A 13,726-nucleotide genomic window follows, 5' to 3' on the forward strand; every position below is an offset into this window, starting at 1 on the left:
TGTGCTGGGATCCTGAGATAAAAGATGACAATGACCTAAGGAACACTGAGCAGACATAAGAAAGGCAAAACCTGGCTTTCACTCCACCATCCCTCCATCCACCATCCACCATCCATCCCTCCACTCACCATCCATCCATCCATCCATCCATCCACTCCCCCGCCATTACTAAGCAGAGGGAGCACTACTCCCCCAAAGCAGTATCATCTCCTCTGACCTTGCTGCCTCTCTATCATTATCATTTTCTCTCCAACTGCCCCTTTTACAAGGGCCTTCTGTCCTTCTTGTGTCATCCTGGTCTGGGCTCTGCTCTCCTAAAGCCACAAGGCTTTGACTCAATCATGCTAACCCCTGGGTAGGAAATGAGACATATGATTGCCCTGATGTTTCAGGGAGCCAGATGTTGGGTACCACTGCATTACTAATCTAATGGTTTGGTTTTAATTTTATTCTCCATTTGATCTCAATAGTAGCAGGGAAGAAAATCCCCAGTTTTGAACCCCAAGAGACCTGGATTCAAATCCTAGTTTTGCCCATTCCTGCCAAAATGACCTTAGGCAAATTCCTTGACCTGGACCTGGCAGAGACTCTGTTTACTTACCTGGAGATGGTTAAAAACAGTACCTATTTCCTGGGGTTGCTGTGAAGGTTACAACAGACAATTCTATATAGAAAGCACCCACACCTACAGCCTGGCACTTAGTAGAGGCTTATTAAGTGTCAGGCCCTTATTACTTCCTCCCTCCCATGGAGATGCAGCCTCAGGGAGACAAATGCATCCCAGTCTGTGTGATGTGAAGGGATTCCCCTTGCGGAGTCTGATTGTGAGGCTGTGTGTGTGTGTGTGTGTGTGTGTGTGTGTAGGGTTTTTCTCAAATGCTCCAAAGAGGAAGGCCTGAGGGTGTGGTTTCCCACCCTTTCTTTACAGAAGTTCGACCAAATGAGGCAATTTCTTGAGTGGAGCAGCTATGCAACTAAGCAAATGCTGCCACAGGAGCTAACTGGGTTAGTGCTTCTCTACCTGTCTGCCTCCTGGTTATGCCAACCCAAGGCCAGGGCCCACCCTGGGAGACTCTCACCCTGGTGGTAGGGGTTGCTGAATCTCCTCAGGGCTGTCCAAGGCTTGGTCAGGTTGCATGACCAGATTTAGGGTTTTCCAAATTTGCATGATTGTGAGAATTCCCTAAAGTATCCGAGTACAGATTCAAATGCCCCTCCACTAGCCCTGAGGTAGGGCTGGGGCTCCATGTTGGTAATGAGCACCCAGGGAGTCTTTGAAAACCGTGTAATAATTCAGCTGCCAAGGAGGAGCACAGAACTCGGATCTCTGCTGTTTATTCGCAGGGGCTACTGGGCAAGGTATTGTACTTCCTTATCCCACATATTCCTCAACTGCAGAATGGGGATACGATCTATGCCTGCCTCGTGGGGTTGTAGTGAAAGACGAACGGGGATGCTTGTAAGTGATCAGCACAGGCATGCTGGTCATTATGACTGCAATGCCCTGCCAGCTGGGTGACAGCCTGGACACTGTCTACCCTTGAACTGGCCCAAGGGGAGATGAGCTGTGGATGAGGATGGGGGACTCCAAGTAAAGACCTCCACTCTAGGCTGAAAACAGCTGTTTGGTGTCTGGAGTCCTACAGTCTGTAAATTTGTTTAGATACAGGTTTCCCTGTGATTTGATTGTGCATTAAGGATCCATGCTATTGCCGAGATATAATCAAACGATTTGGGAAGAGTTGCTCGGCTGAACTGATCCCCCAACCCAAGGCCACCACAAGGGGAGGAATGAGGGTTCCATCTCCGGCCCCAGCCGCTGGAGGGCTGCTCGAGCTCTTGAACACTTACGCTTTGGAGTAGTTCAGAACAAAGTCTACTCCCTTCTCACTATCGAACTGGATATCTCGGGGTAAATCCTTGTGGCATTTGGCATCGATACTCAAGGGGAAGCCAGGGTTCCACTCCATCCATCTGAGTGTGAAAAGGAAGGAGAAGAAAACTGGGTTAAATGTCTAGCTTTTGGGCTGGCCCCTCAGGCTGAAGGCTGCCTGTGTGGTCTGAGGAGGTGCCCATAAGGTCACCATGTTTTAGCTGAGCGTGTGCCTCGCGAGGTACTGGGATGCCTCCCAAGGTCTGGTGTCCCCCCACTTTGCTGTGCCCTGAGTCTCACAGTGGGAAGCCTGAGGTTCCCTAAACCTGAAGCTGGGCTTACAGCAGAGGGGTGGTGAATGGTAGGTGTATACCAGTGTGTACAGAGAGCATCAGAAGACCTCATTTATTTGAGGTGACATTCAAGGGCGATGTCTCCCCAGCACAGAGCTGCCTTGCTGGTCACTGGAGGTGGAGGTGGTTAAGGTTGCCCCATCACACTTGATCTAGACATCCAACATCCTACCAGCTTGGTCATCACCCCTGTATTGTGTGTGGTGGTCGAGGGAAAGGGGACAGCAGTCATGCCTTCCCAAAGGGGGCACGAGTCAGCAGGGAGGTTGGGTGAGGACCTCTGGGCACAGACTGATGCCAATAGCAGGTTCAGAGATTGTTATAATCAAAACAGCTCCCCGGGACTTCCCTGGTGGCACAGTAGTTAAGAATCCGCCTGCCAATGCAGGGGACATGGGTTCGAGCCCTGGTCCGGGAAGATCCCACATGCCACAGAGCAACTAAGCCCGTGCACTGCAACTACTGAGCCTGCGCTCTAGAGTCCGCGAGACACAACTACTGAGCCCACGTGCCACAACTACTGAAGCCCGCATGCCTAGAGTCTGTGCTCCGCAACAAGAGAAGCCACTGCAATGGAGAAGCCCGTGCGCTGCAAAGAAGAGTGGCCCCCGCTCGCTACAACTAGAGAAAGCCTGCACGCAGCAAAGAAGACCCAATGCAGCCAAAAATAAATAAATAAAACAGATAAATTTTAAAAAGAAAAAAAAAAACCAGCTCCCCTCAAAGACAGGCCGTGCACTCTATCCCGCCAAAATTTTTAGAGCCTGGTGTCCTTAAAATTTATCCTGTAGCACTGGGCATTTAAGTTTGTTTTTTTAAATTTTACTTTTCTTTTTGTTTATTGAAAAACCAAACCAAATCAAACCAAACCAAAAATCTGTTAGTTTCTTTTAGGGTGGGGAGAATGATCTTTTATTTATTTAAATGATCTTACATTTGTTTAAAAACCAAAATTTACATTCTGGGATTTCAGCTTTTCCGTTTGTTTTCCTCTTTTTTTTTTTTTTTTTTTGCGCGGTACGCGGGCCTCTCTCTGTTGTGGCCTCTCCCGTTGCAGAGCACAGGCTCCGGACTCGCAGGCTCAGCGGCCATGGCTCATGGGCCTAGCCGCTCTGCGGCATGTGGGATGTTCCCAGACCGGGGCACGAACCTGTGTCCCCTGCAGCGGCAGGCGGACTCTCAACCACTGTGCCACCAGGGAAGCCCGTATTCCTTTTTAATCTAATCTCTTTTATAAGAGGGAAGTAAAACACTGAGAGTTTAGGTCATTAAAAAGTCTTAGGACATGGAAGCAACCTGAATGTCCAACAACAGAAGAATGGATAAAGAAGATGTGGTCCATCCATACAATGGAATATTACTCAGCCATAAAAAGAACAAAATAGTGCCATTTGCAGCAACATGGATGGACCTAGAGATTGTCATACTGAGTGAAATAAGTCAGACACAGAAAGACAAATATATGATGGTGCTTATACATGGAATCTAAAAAAAAAGGTACAAATGAACTTATTTACAAACAGAAGTAGAGTCATGGATATAGAAAACAAACTTATGGTTACCAGGGGATGGGGGGGAGGGATAAGTTGGGAGATTGGGATCGACATAAACACACTATTATATATAAAATATATAACTAATAAGAACCTGCTGTATAGCACAGGGAACTCTACTCAGTACTCTGTACTGGCCTATTTGGGAAAAGAATCTAAAAAAAAAAAAGGAGTGGATATAGGTATATGTATAACTGATTCACTTTGCTGTACACCTGAAACTAACACAACATTGTAAATCAACTATACTCTAATAATTATTTTTTTAAAGTCTTAAGGCCCTTTAATATCATCTTGTACTTTTACTGTCACAAAAATTCCACAATGTTTTTTGAGGTATCCTGTTGGCCCAGTAAGCCTCTCATTAGTATCATTAGAGGTGAACAGGAACTGGATATGATCACTCATATGATCACTCAAAATGCATTTTGAAAAGTGTCTTCTGTTGTATAGAACCTACATTTCTCGCTGTTAGTTTACTAACAACGTTCTCTTTTCCTAGACATTAAAAAATACCTTCTATTTTTGTTGTCTGTGTTAACACCAATGCTGGATTAACATTAACCAGGGTAAAAATGTGGATGAATGCACAAATGTCAACTAATTTATTGACTTTTTCCCCTTTGTTTTAGAAAATGATTTAAGGATCTCCAATATATGTGTAAAATTGAGGCAGTCACCTGGTAGCCCCACTGGTATTAACTGTCAATTACTTAATTACTATTGGTCAAATCAATTTAAAATATTCCTAACCATCTTTTCCTAGCCACTGGGAAGTATGGCTGTAATTAATTTGAAGAGCTGAGTAGAGCTGGATTTTTTCAGTATGGAAGCACTGAACCCAGTGAGGAGAGATGGGCCAGCAAATGCATTCACGTTTTCTTAAGGGTAGAATTTACTTGGAGCACATTTCCTCAAGACCCCACCTTCCTGCTGACCCCCAGCCTCCAAAGTGCCCCACCTCAGGAGGTCAGGAGACAATGGCCTCTCACTGCATGGAGACAGCACAGTTTGCCAGCTAGTTTACTACTGGCACCTGAAACCAACATGTATGTTCCTTTCACTGCAGGCATTGTTGCCTGAGAGGCCTGACAGGCGGATCTGCCCAAGGGCCAAAGGCCTTCATACCCACAGATAAATAGGCAAAGAAAAAAATCATACTCCATTGGGAAGACCAAATTGAACAACCAGGCAGAAGGAAGGAAGGAAGAAGCAGAAAAGACATTTAATTTTAAAAAGAGAGAGAGAGAGAGAGAGAGGGAGAGAATTCTTAAGGAGATGCAAGTAGAATCTAAAAAGACTTTCTGCAACCACAAAACATGATTTCGGAATTGAATATTCCATAGAAAAATGGAAAAAAAGAGTAATAGTCACTGTGAGATCTGATTGGTCTCCTGGAAGACAAAATCTGTTCACTCAATAACTAATTATTGAGTGCCTGTTATGTGCCAGACACTGCTCTACGACAAATGGAAGGAAATGTAAAATACACAAAGAAGTGGAAGTCATGGAAGAAAACATAGGAGACATGAAAACCAGATACAGAAGATTTGATGTGCAGAGAGAGTTCCAGAGGAGAGACAGGGATACATGGAGAAGTAAAAACCAAAGAAATAGGAGAAAAACTTCCTTAAGCTGAAGGGACCTCAATTTTCTGAGTAAATCCTAGGCAGAAAAAGAAAGAAAGAAAAAAAAGACATTCCTAGATATATACTGATTAAATTGTAAAATGTCAAAGAGGAGAATGCTGTGGAGATGGAGTGGGGAGGAAGAAAGGGAAAGAGAGAGAGGAGAGATGGTTCCACAAACTCCCAAGCTTCTGGGAAAAGGAAAATAACCAAACTATCACTAGGTTTCTCATTTGCCATACTGAAAATGGGGAGATAGTGTAAGGTGTTTTCAGACTTTTTTAAGATAATCATTTAAGCCTCTTATATCAAGTATGGACTCAGACATTATATTACCTGCATATATTATCCACCCTTTCATATATTAATTGAACAAGTTCAGCCAAACAAAAATGACATTAAAATGAACCAAGAAGTTCCTAAATATAGTAAAGAGTGTTTATTAGAAAACAATAGCAAATATATTGAACAAATACAAATATCAAAGGCATTTTCTCAAAAATCAAGACCCAGAAAGGATGTTCATCCTTGCTACTGTTACTTTGTTTTGGCAATAAGAAAAAATTATCAGTGATGTAATAATGTAAACTAAGAGACAAAAGTATCATCATTTACATAATACGATCAAATAACTGGGCAATTAAAAAGACTCACTTAAAAATAGAGACAATATTGTACTTCCCTGGTGGCACGGTGGTTGGGAATCCGCCTGCTAATGCAGGGGACACGGGTTCGAGCCCTGGTCCAGGAGGATCCCACATACCGCGGAGCAGCTGGGCCCGTGCACCACAACTACTGAGCCTGCACTCTAGAGCCCGCGTGTCACAACTACTGAAGCCTGTGTGCCTAGAGCCCGTGCTCCGCAACAAGAGAAGCCCCCACACCGTAACGAGGAGTAACCCCTGCTCGCCACAATTAGAGAAAGCCCGCACGCAGCAACCAAGACCCAACACAGCCATAAATAAATAAATAAATAAAATATAAAAAAGAGACAATAAAATAATTTAGTAAGGTGTCAATACAAAGTAAATATTAAATAATGAGTAATTATCTTTATCCCAGCAATATTCATTGGCAAAACGGAAAAACACCCTACTTAGAATGGCAAAAGCTATAGTTTCCCTTGGTATAAAGTGACCAGAAAGGTGAAAGAACTTCATGAAGAAAAAGTAGAAATTCTATTGAAGGACATCACACAAGATCTAAATGGGTGGAAAGATGCAACATTATTAAAATGCCACTACAGGACACACGTGTAATTCAAAGCGATTCTCATCATGAAAAACTTTAAAAAGAACAGTAAGATAACATAATGCCTGTTCACATTTATTAGAAAGTTCTGATAACCAAAAGATGGCACTGGGCCATGGAGTAGAAAAACAGACCCAAGAAAATATGTGAATATAATATAAAACTAGCTAATATTTATCCAGTGCTTTTTATGTGTCAAATATTAGTCTATGTGTTTTCATGGTGTAACCTATTTAATTCTTTCCAAAATCGCTAGGAAGTGGTACTATTATTTCCCCCATTTTACAGATGGGGGAATTGAGGCACAAAGAGATTACACAACTTTCACAGGACAGAGTGTGGCAGTTAAGTGGGAGCTGAGCCCAACACCAGCTGCAGAGCCCATGCACGGGGTCACCACGCCAGCTCCATGCGCTGTGGGTGTCATCCCAAAGCAGCAGGAAGAAATATTATGTAATAAATGATACCAGGGACATTTGACCCCCACTTCACATCATGTATAAAAATACATAGCCAATGAATTAAAAGCCTAAAGTTAAAAATAAAATTATAAAAATATTAGGCAAAAATATGAGAATTTATGTAACACTGGGGTGGGGATGGCCTTCTTAAGCAAAGCAGGAAAACGAAAAGTTAGAAAGGAAAAGAATATATATATTAAGAAAGTAAAAAGCTAAAACCTGTGACAAAAGCAACTGAAGACAAATGATACACACTATACATATAACAAAGGGATACAATCTTAATATATAAAGAGCTGCTTTAGATTAATAATAAACCCACAGAAAAATAAAGCACATAAACAGGCAATGCAGAGGCTAAAGTTATTAGTGGTCAGGGGTATGCAGATTAAGACAGCAGCGGCTTTTACTTAAGGATTCCTGGATTGTTAAAAATTTTAAAGATTGATGTTATCAGGTATTAGTGAATGTATGGGTTATAGTATATTTTTACATACTATTGGTGGGATTGAAAATTACTGTAAAGTTTTGGGAAGAGAATTTGGTCATTCTTTTTTTTTTTAAACATCTTTATTGGAGTATAATTGCTTTACAAATGTCTGTTAGTTTCTGCTTTATAACAAAGTGAATCAGCTATACATATACATATATCCCCATATCTCTTCCCTCTTGCGTCTCCGTCCCTCTCACCCTCCCTATACCACCCCTCTAGGTGGACACAAAGCACCGAGATGATCTCCCTGTGCTATGCAGCTGCTTCCCACTAGCTATCTATTTTACATTTGGTAGTGTATATGTGTCCATGCCACTCTCTCACTTCATCCCAGCTTACCCTTCCCCCTCCCCATGTCCTCAAGTCCATTCTCTACATCTGTGTCTTTATTCCTGTCCTGCCCCTAGGTTCTTCAGAAACCATTTTTAATTTTTTTTTAGATTCCATATATATGTGTTAGCATACAGTATTTGTTTTTCTCTTTCTGACTTACTTCACTCTGTATGATAGTCTCTAGGTCCATCCACCTCACTACAAATAACTCAATTTCATTTCTTTCTATGGCTGAGTAATATTCCATTGTATATATGTGCCACATCTTCTTTATCCATTCATCTGTCGATGGACACTTAGGTTGCTTCCATGTGCTGGCTATTGTAAATAGAGCTGCAATGAATATTGTGGTACATGACTCTTTTTGAATTATGGTTTGATCAGGGTATATGCCCAGCAGTGGGATTGCTGGGTCATATGGTAATTCTATTTTTAGTTTTTTAAGGAACCTCCATACTGTTCTCCATAGTGGCTGTATCAATTTACATTCCCACCAACAGTGCAAGAGGGCTCCCTTTTCTCCACACCCTCTCCAGCACTTATTGTTTGTAGATTTTTTGAGGATGGCCATTCTGACTGGAGTGAGGTGATACCTCATTGTAGTTTTGATGTGCATTTCTCTAATGATTAATGATGTTGAGCATTCTTTCATGTGTTTGTTGGCAATCTGTACATCTTCTTTGGAGAAATGTCTATTTAGATCTTCTGCCCATTTTTGGATTGGGTTGTTTTTTTGATATTGAGCTACATGAGCTGCTTGTATATTTTGCAGATTAATCCTTTGTCAGTTGCTTCGTTTGCAAATATTTTCTCCCATTCTGAGGGTTGTCTTTTCGTCCTGTTTATGGTTTCCCTTGCTGTGCAAATGCTTTTAACTTTCATAGGTCCCATTTGTTTATTTTTGTCTTTATTTCCATTTCTCTGGGAGGTGGGTCAAAAAGGATCTTGCTGTGATTTATGTCATACAGTGTTCTGCCTATGTTTTCCTCTAAGAGTTTTGTAGTGTCTGGCCTTACGTTTAGGTCTTTAATCCATTTTGAGTTTATTTTTGTGTATAGTGTTAGGGAGTGTTCTAATTTCATTCTTTTACATGTAACTGCCCAGTTTTCCCAGCACCACTTATTGAAGAGGCTGAATTGTATTGTATACAATTGAAGAATTGTATATTCTTGTCTCCTTTATCAAAGATAAGGTGACCATATGTGCAGGTTTAACTCTGGGTTTTCTATCCTGTTCCATTGATCTATATTTCTGTTTTTGTGCCAGTACCATACTGTCTTGATTATTGTAGCTTTGTAATATAGTCTAAAGTCAGGGAGCCTGATTCCTCCAGCTCCATTTTTCTTTCTCAAGATTGCTTTAGTTATTTGGTGTCTTTTGTGTTTCCATACAAATTGTGAAATTTTTTGTTCTAGTTCTGTGAAAAATGCCTTTGGTAGTTTGATAGGGATTGCACTGACTCTGTAGATTGCTTTGGGTAGTATAGCCATTTTCACAATGTTGATTCTTCCAATCCAAGAACATGGTATATCTCTCCATCTGTTTGTATCATCTTTAATTTCTTTCATCAGTATCTTATAGTTTTCTGCATACAGGTCTTTTGTCTCCCTAGGTAGGTTTATTCCTAGGTATTTTATTCTTTTTGTTGCAATGGTAAATGGGAGTGTTTCCTTAATTTCTCTTTCAGATTTTTCATCATTTGTGTATAGGAATGCAAGAGATTTCTGTGCATTAATTTTGTATCCTGCTACTTTACTAGATTCATTGATTAGCTCCAGTAGTTTTCTGGTAGCATCTTTAGGATCCTTTATGTATAGAATCATGTCATCTGCAAACAGTGACAGTTTTACTTCTTCTTTTCTTATTTGGATTCCTTTTATTTCTTTTTCTTCTCTGACTGCTGTGGCTAAAACTTCCAAAACTATGTTGAATAATAGTGGTGAGAGTGGGCAACCTGTCTTGTACCTGATCTTAGTGGAAATGGTTTCAGTTTTTCACCATTGAGAATAATGTTGGCTGTGGGTTTGTCATATATGGCCTTTATTATGTTGAGGTAAGTTCCCTCTATGTCTACTTTCTGGAGGGTTTTTATCATAAATGGGTATTGAATTTTGTTGAAAGCTTTTTCTGCATCTATTGAGATGATCATATGGTTTTTCTCCTTCAGTTTGTTAATATGGTTTATCACATTGATTGATTTGCATATATTGAAGAATCCTTGAATTCCTGGGATAAACCCCACTTGATCATGGTGTGTGATCCTTTTCATGTGCTGTTGGATTCTGTTTGCCAGTATTTTGTTGAGGATTTTTGCATCTATGTTCATCAGGCACTGAAACCAAATCAATATACAAATGGAAAACAAGCTGAATGTCCATCAATAGGAGAATGGTTGAATAAGTTATGATACCTTCACATAAAGCAAGAAATATGTGACAACTTAATGACAAGGGAAACAATGAGGTACTATTGCACACACATTAGATTGACAAGAATGAAAATGTGTCAAAGTGCAAAGTGGGTCAGTGATGTAGGGAAACAGCAACTCAGGAACAGCTCTTAGGGTGAAAATTGGCAGAATTCCTTTGGAAAACAGTCGGCAATATTTCGAAAACTTAACACATGGTCTGCAAACTTTGGTGTCTACTCTTAGGGATGTTCTCTAGAATAACTCATTCAAGAGAGCACCAGGAGACAAGACATATGTGGAAGCTTATTGTGGTGTGTCTTGCAACAGCCAGAAATTCAAGACCACCCACACGTCCAGCAGCAGGGGAGTGGGTGAACACAGTGGTTTACTTACATGGTGGTGCACTACACAGAAGCTAAAATGAATGGATGACACCTATCTGTGTCAACTGGCTGCTCTTTAAAACAGAATGACCACTGGAAAAAAAGCAAGTCACAGAATGATTAGATTAAATGATGTAGATTAGATGAAAACACATTCTGCTGTGTGTGTGTGTGTACCACGCAGGTATATGCAGTCATAGTGAGAGAACATGGATGCTGGGTTATGACCTGTGTGGGATTCTCCATGTCCCTGCCTGGCTGATTGAGTGACAAGAGCCAGCTGGACTTGCCAGCTTTTGACATACTGGAGATTATTCTTAGTTGTTACTTTACTTCCAAACTCTAATCTGGAAGCCTGTGAGTTCATATGAAAGAGGAACTGTAAGAATATGCAGACGGTGCAAAGTTCAGTGTTTCCTGAACGGAAGCAGAGGAGGAGGTCTGAAAAGGACAGATGAGTAGAAGGAGGAAGAAACAGATGATTAGATCTAAGAAAGGGGCAGACTCTCTCACCAGAAAACCTTCCGCCCCATTCCCTAGACCCTGCCAGAGCCCCATCTCTGTAAAACCAACACACCACTGAATCCACCTCTTCCTGGGGAAGGGGTGTTTCTCAAAGGGTGCTGCATGAAGCAATCGTTCTGCACGATGTTAAGAGTCGTACGTCAAATTCTCTTGGGACACACTGGGTTAAAAAAAAATTAAAAAAAAAAAAAGAGGGCTTCCCTCTTGGCGCAGTGGTTGAAAGTCCACCTGCCAATGCAGGGGACACGGGTTTGTGCCCTGGTCCAGGAAGATCCCACATGCCGTGGAGCAGCTAGGCCTGTGAGCCATGGCTGCTGAGCCTGCGTGTCCGGAGCCTGTGCTCCGCAATGAGAGAGGCCACAACAGTGAGAGGCCCGCGTACAGCAAAAAAAAAAAAAAAAAAAAAAATTAACCAGGGTCCATTACCCCAGAACTTCTCAGAATCCTCAATGCTTATGTGCATTGTGAACCTCTAGAAGGGGGATGTGATAAACAGTTTCCCAAACTTTTTTTTACCATGGGACCCTCTTCTGGGGAGAAAGTTTTGGGACCAGTTGCTCCAGTGCACACTTTGGAAAATACTGGGTTAAGACAAACTGCCTGTAAAACTGATTTATCAGTCATTAACATCTTAGTCTGAATTAGTGTGGAACTGATAAGATTTGCTGTCCACTCTCTTAACAGGACACAAACTGGCCTGATTCTCTGAAAGCTGTTTAACTCGCCACAGTCTAGGACTCTCTCCTTCCACAAGGCCAGAAGCACGTGGAGTGCTCACTGTAGGGGCTTTCCCTGGGTGGTTGAAGTGGGGAGGGAAGCTGTGGAAGGGGCATATGAACACCAACCCTTTAGGATGGGAATGGGTGGTGCATAGTTCTTGGACAATGCCTTGTGCACTGCACCAAGTACAAAAGTCTCAAAACACATCATATGGTGCCTGAGCTGAGAGGCTTACTCACAAATATTCTACAACAAATTGCAAATTCATACACCCTTATAATAATAATCTGTATTAGCAGATTATTCTTCCATACCCGGTACTAAAAATCATAAAAATTTCATTAAAAAATTTTATTTTGGCAAAGAATATATAAATATATGTATGTATGTGTATATATGCACACACACACTCACATATGCAGAAAAATGCACAAAACATCTGTATAAGCAACATCCAGATCAAGAATCAGAACATTGCTAGTAGCCTCAACACCCATTGCCCACTCAGCCTCCCGGATCACCTTGATTTTGTGATAATCATTTCCTGCTATTGTTTATTGTTCCACTGCTATACAACTTTCCCTAAGCAATATAATTTCAAACCTCACGGATTGGCCAGACATGTGTCTGGTTTCTATTCTTTAGCACTGTGTTAGTGAGGTTTGTTCATGTTGCTCCTCTGGGTACCAACAGTTCACTGCTCTTCCTTGCAGGGTAGAGTTATCACAATTTATTTATTTGTTCTACTGCTGATGGACATTGGGTGGTTTCCATTTTTTTGGCTCTCATAAATAATACTGTTGTGACCATCTGTGTACTTGTATCCAGGTGCACCTGCACACCTGGATTTAGATCCAGGAGTAGAATTTCTGAGTCAAAGATTATAATGTAGCTTCAATTTCACCAAATATTGCAAAACTGTGTTCTACAGAGGTTGTTTCAATTTACATCCCTGTCAGCAGTGTATGAGCCTTCCCATCCCTTCATACCTTCTTTAACACTTGGGTATTGTCAAGTTGTTTCAGTTTTGCCCGTGTGTCTATGTGTGTGTGTGTGTGTGTGTGTGTGTGTGTGCAGTAGTAGCAGTAGCTCATTGTGATCTTACTTTTGATTCCTCTGATAACAAATGAGGTTGAGCACCTTTTCATATACTTGCTGCTTATATTTTGTGCAGTGACTGAAGTGTTCATTTTTCTACTGAATTAACAATGCTCTTCTTGTAGGTTTGTAGGGGTCCTTGGTACATGATAAATAATAATTCTTGTCCATCACTCTGTGAACTTTCTCCTCACTCTCTTTGTGGTGTCTTGTAGTGAACTGAAGTTCCTCACTTTGAGATAGATGAGTTTATTCTTTTCCTCTATGGTTAGTACATTTTGAGTCTTGTTTGAAAAATCTTTTTTCCTTGAGGTCATGAAGAAGAATCTTCTATAGTTTAAAAGTTTTATAGTTTTGCCTTTAACATTTAAGTCTATTCAACCCAACAATGAGTTTTCTGAATGATATGATGTAGAGTCCAATTTCTTCTCCTTTTTCTCTTCCTCCACTTTTCTCTCTCTGTTCTGTATAGATTCCCAATAGTCCCACACTACTCATTGTCGGAGCCTCTGTAATATATCAAGTATCCATGTGTGTATGGCCCTGTTTCTTATTTTCCATTCTGTTTCATGGAAATGTAAGTTTTTGAAGGAAAGGGGGCTAGAGCTAAAGATAATTTTGAGACTGGAGCAATCAGTGGTCTCA

At 41.2% G+C, this 13,726-nt stretch overlaps 1 protein-coding gene across 1 annotated transcript in view; it reads right to left on the bottom strand.

Annotated features, from left to right (window-relative positions):
* The window catches only part of ALOX5 (arachidonate 5-lipoxygenase), a 57,738-nt gene that overhangs the window by 26,543 nt on the left and 17,469 nt on the right, over window positions 1–13,726 (bottom strand). Inside the window, exon 4 of the mRNA XM_082635562.1 lies at window positions 1,852–1,974. Coding sequence (XP_082491688.1) covers window positions 1,852–1,974 — 123 coding nt within the window. The remainder of the gene's footprint in view (window positions 1–1,851; window positions 1,975–13,726) is intronic.

This window comes from Mesoplodon mirus (genome assembly GCF_964341445.2).
Source record: "Mesoplodon mirus genome assembly, chromosome: 2".
NCBI classification, from domain to species: domain Eukaryota; kingdom Metazoa; phylum Chordata; class Mammalia; order Artiodactyla; family Ziphiidae; genus Mesoplodon; species Mesoplodon mirus.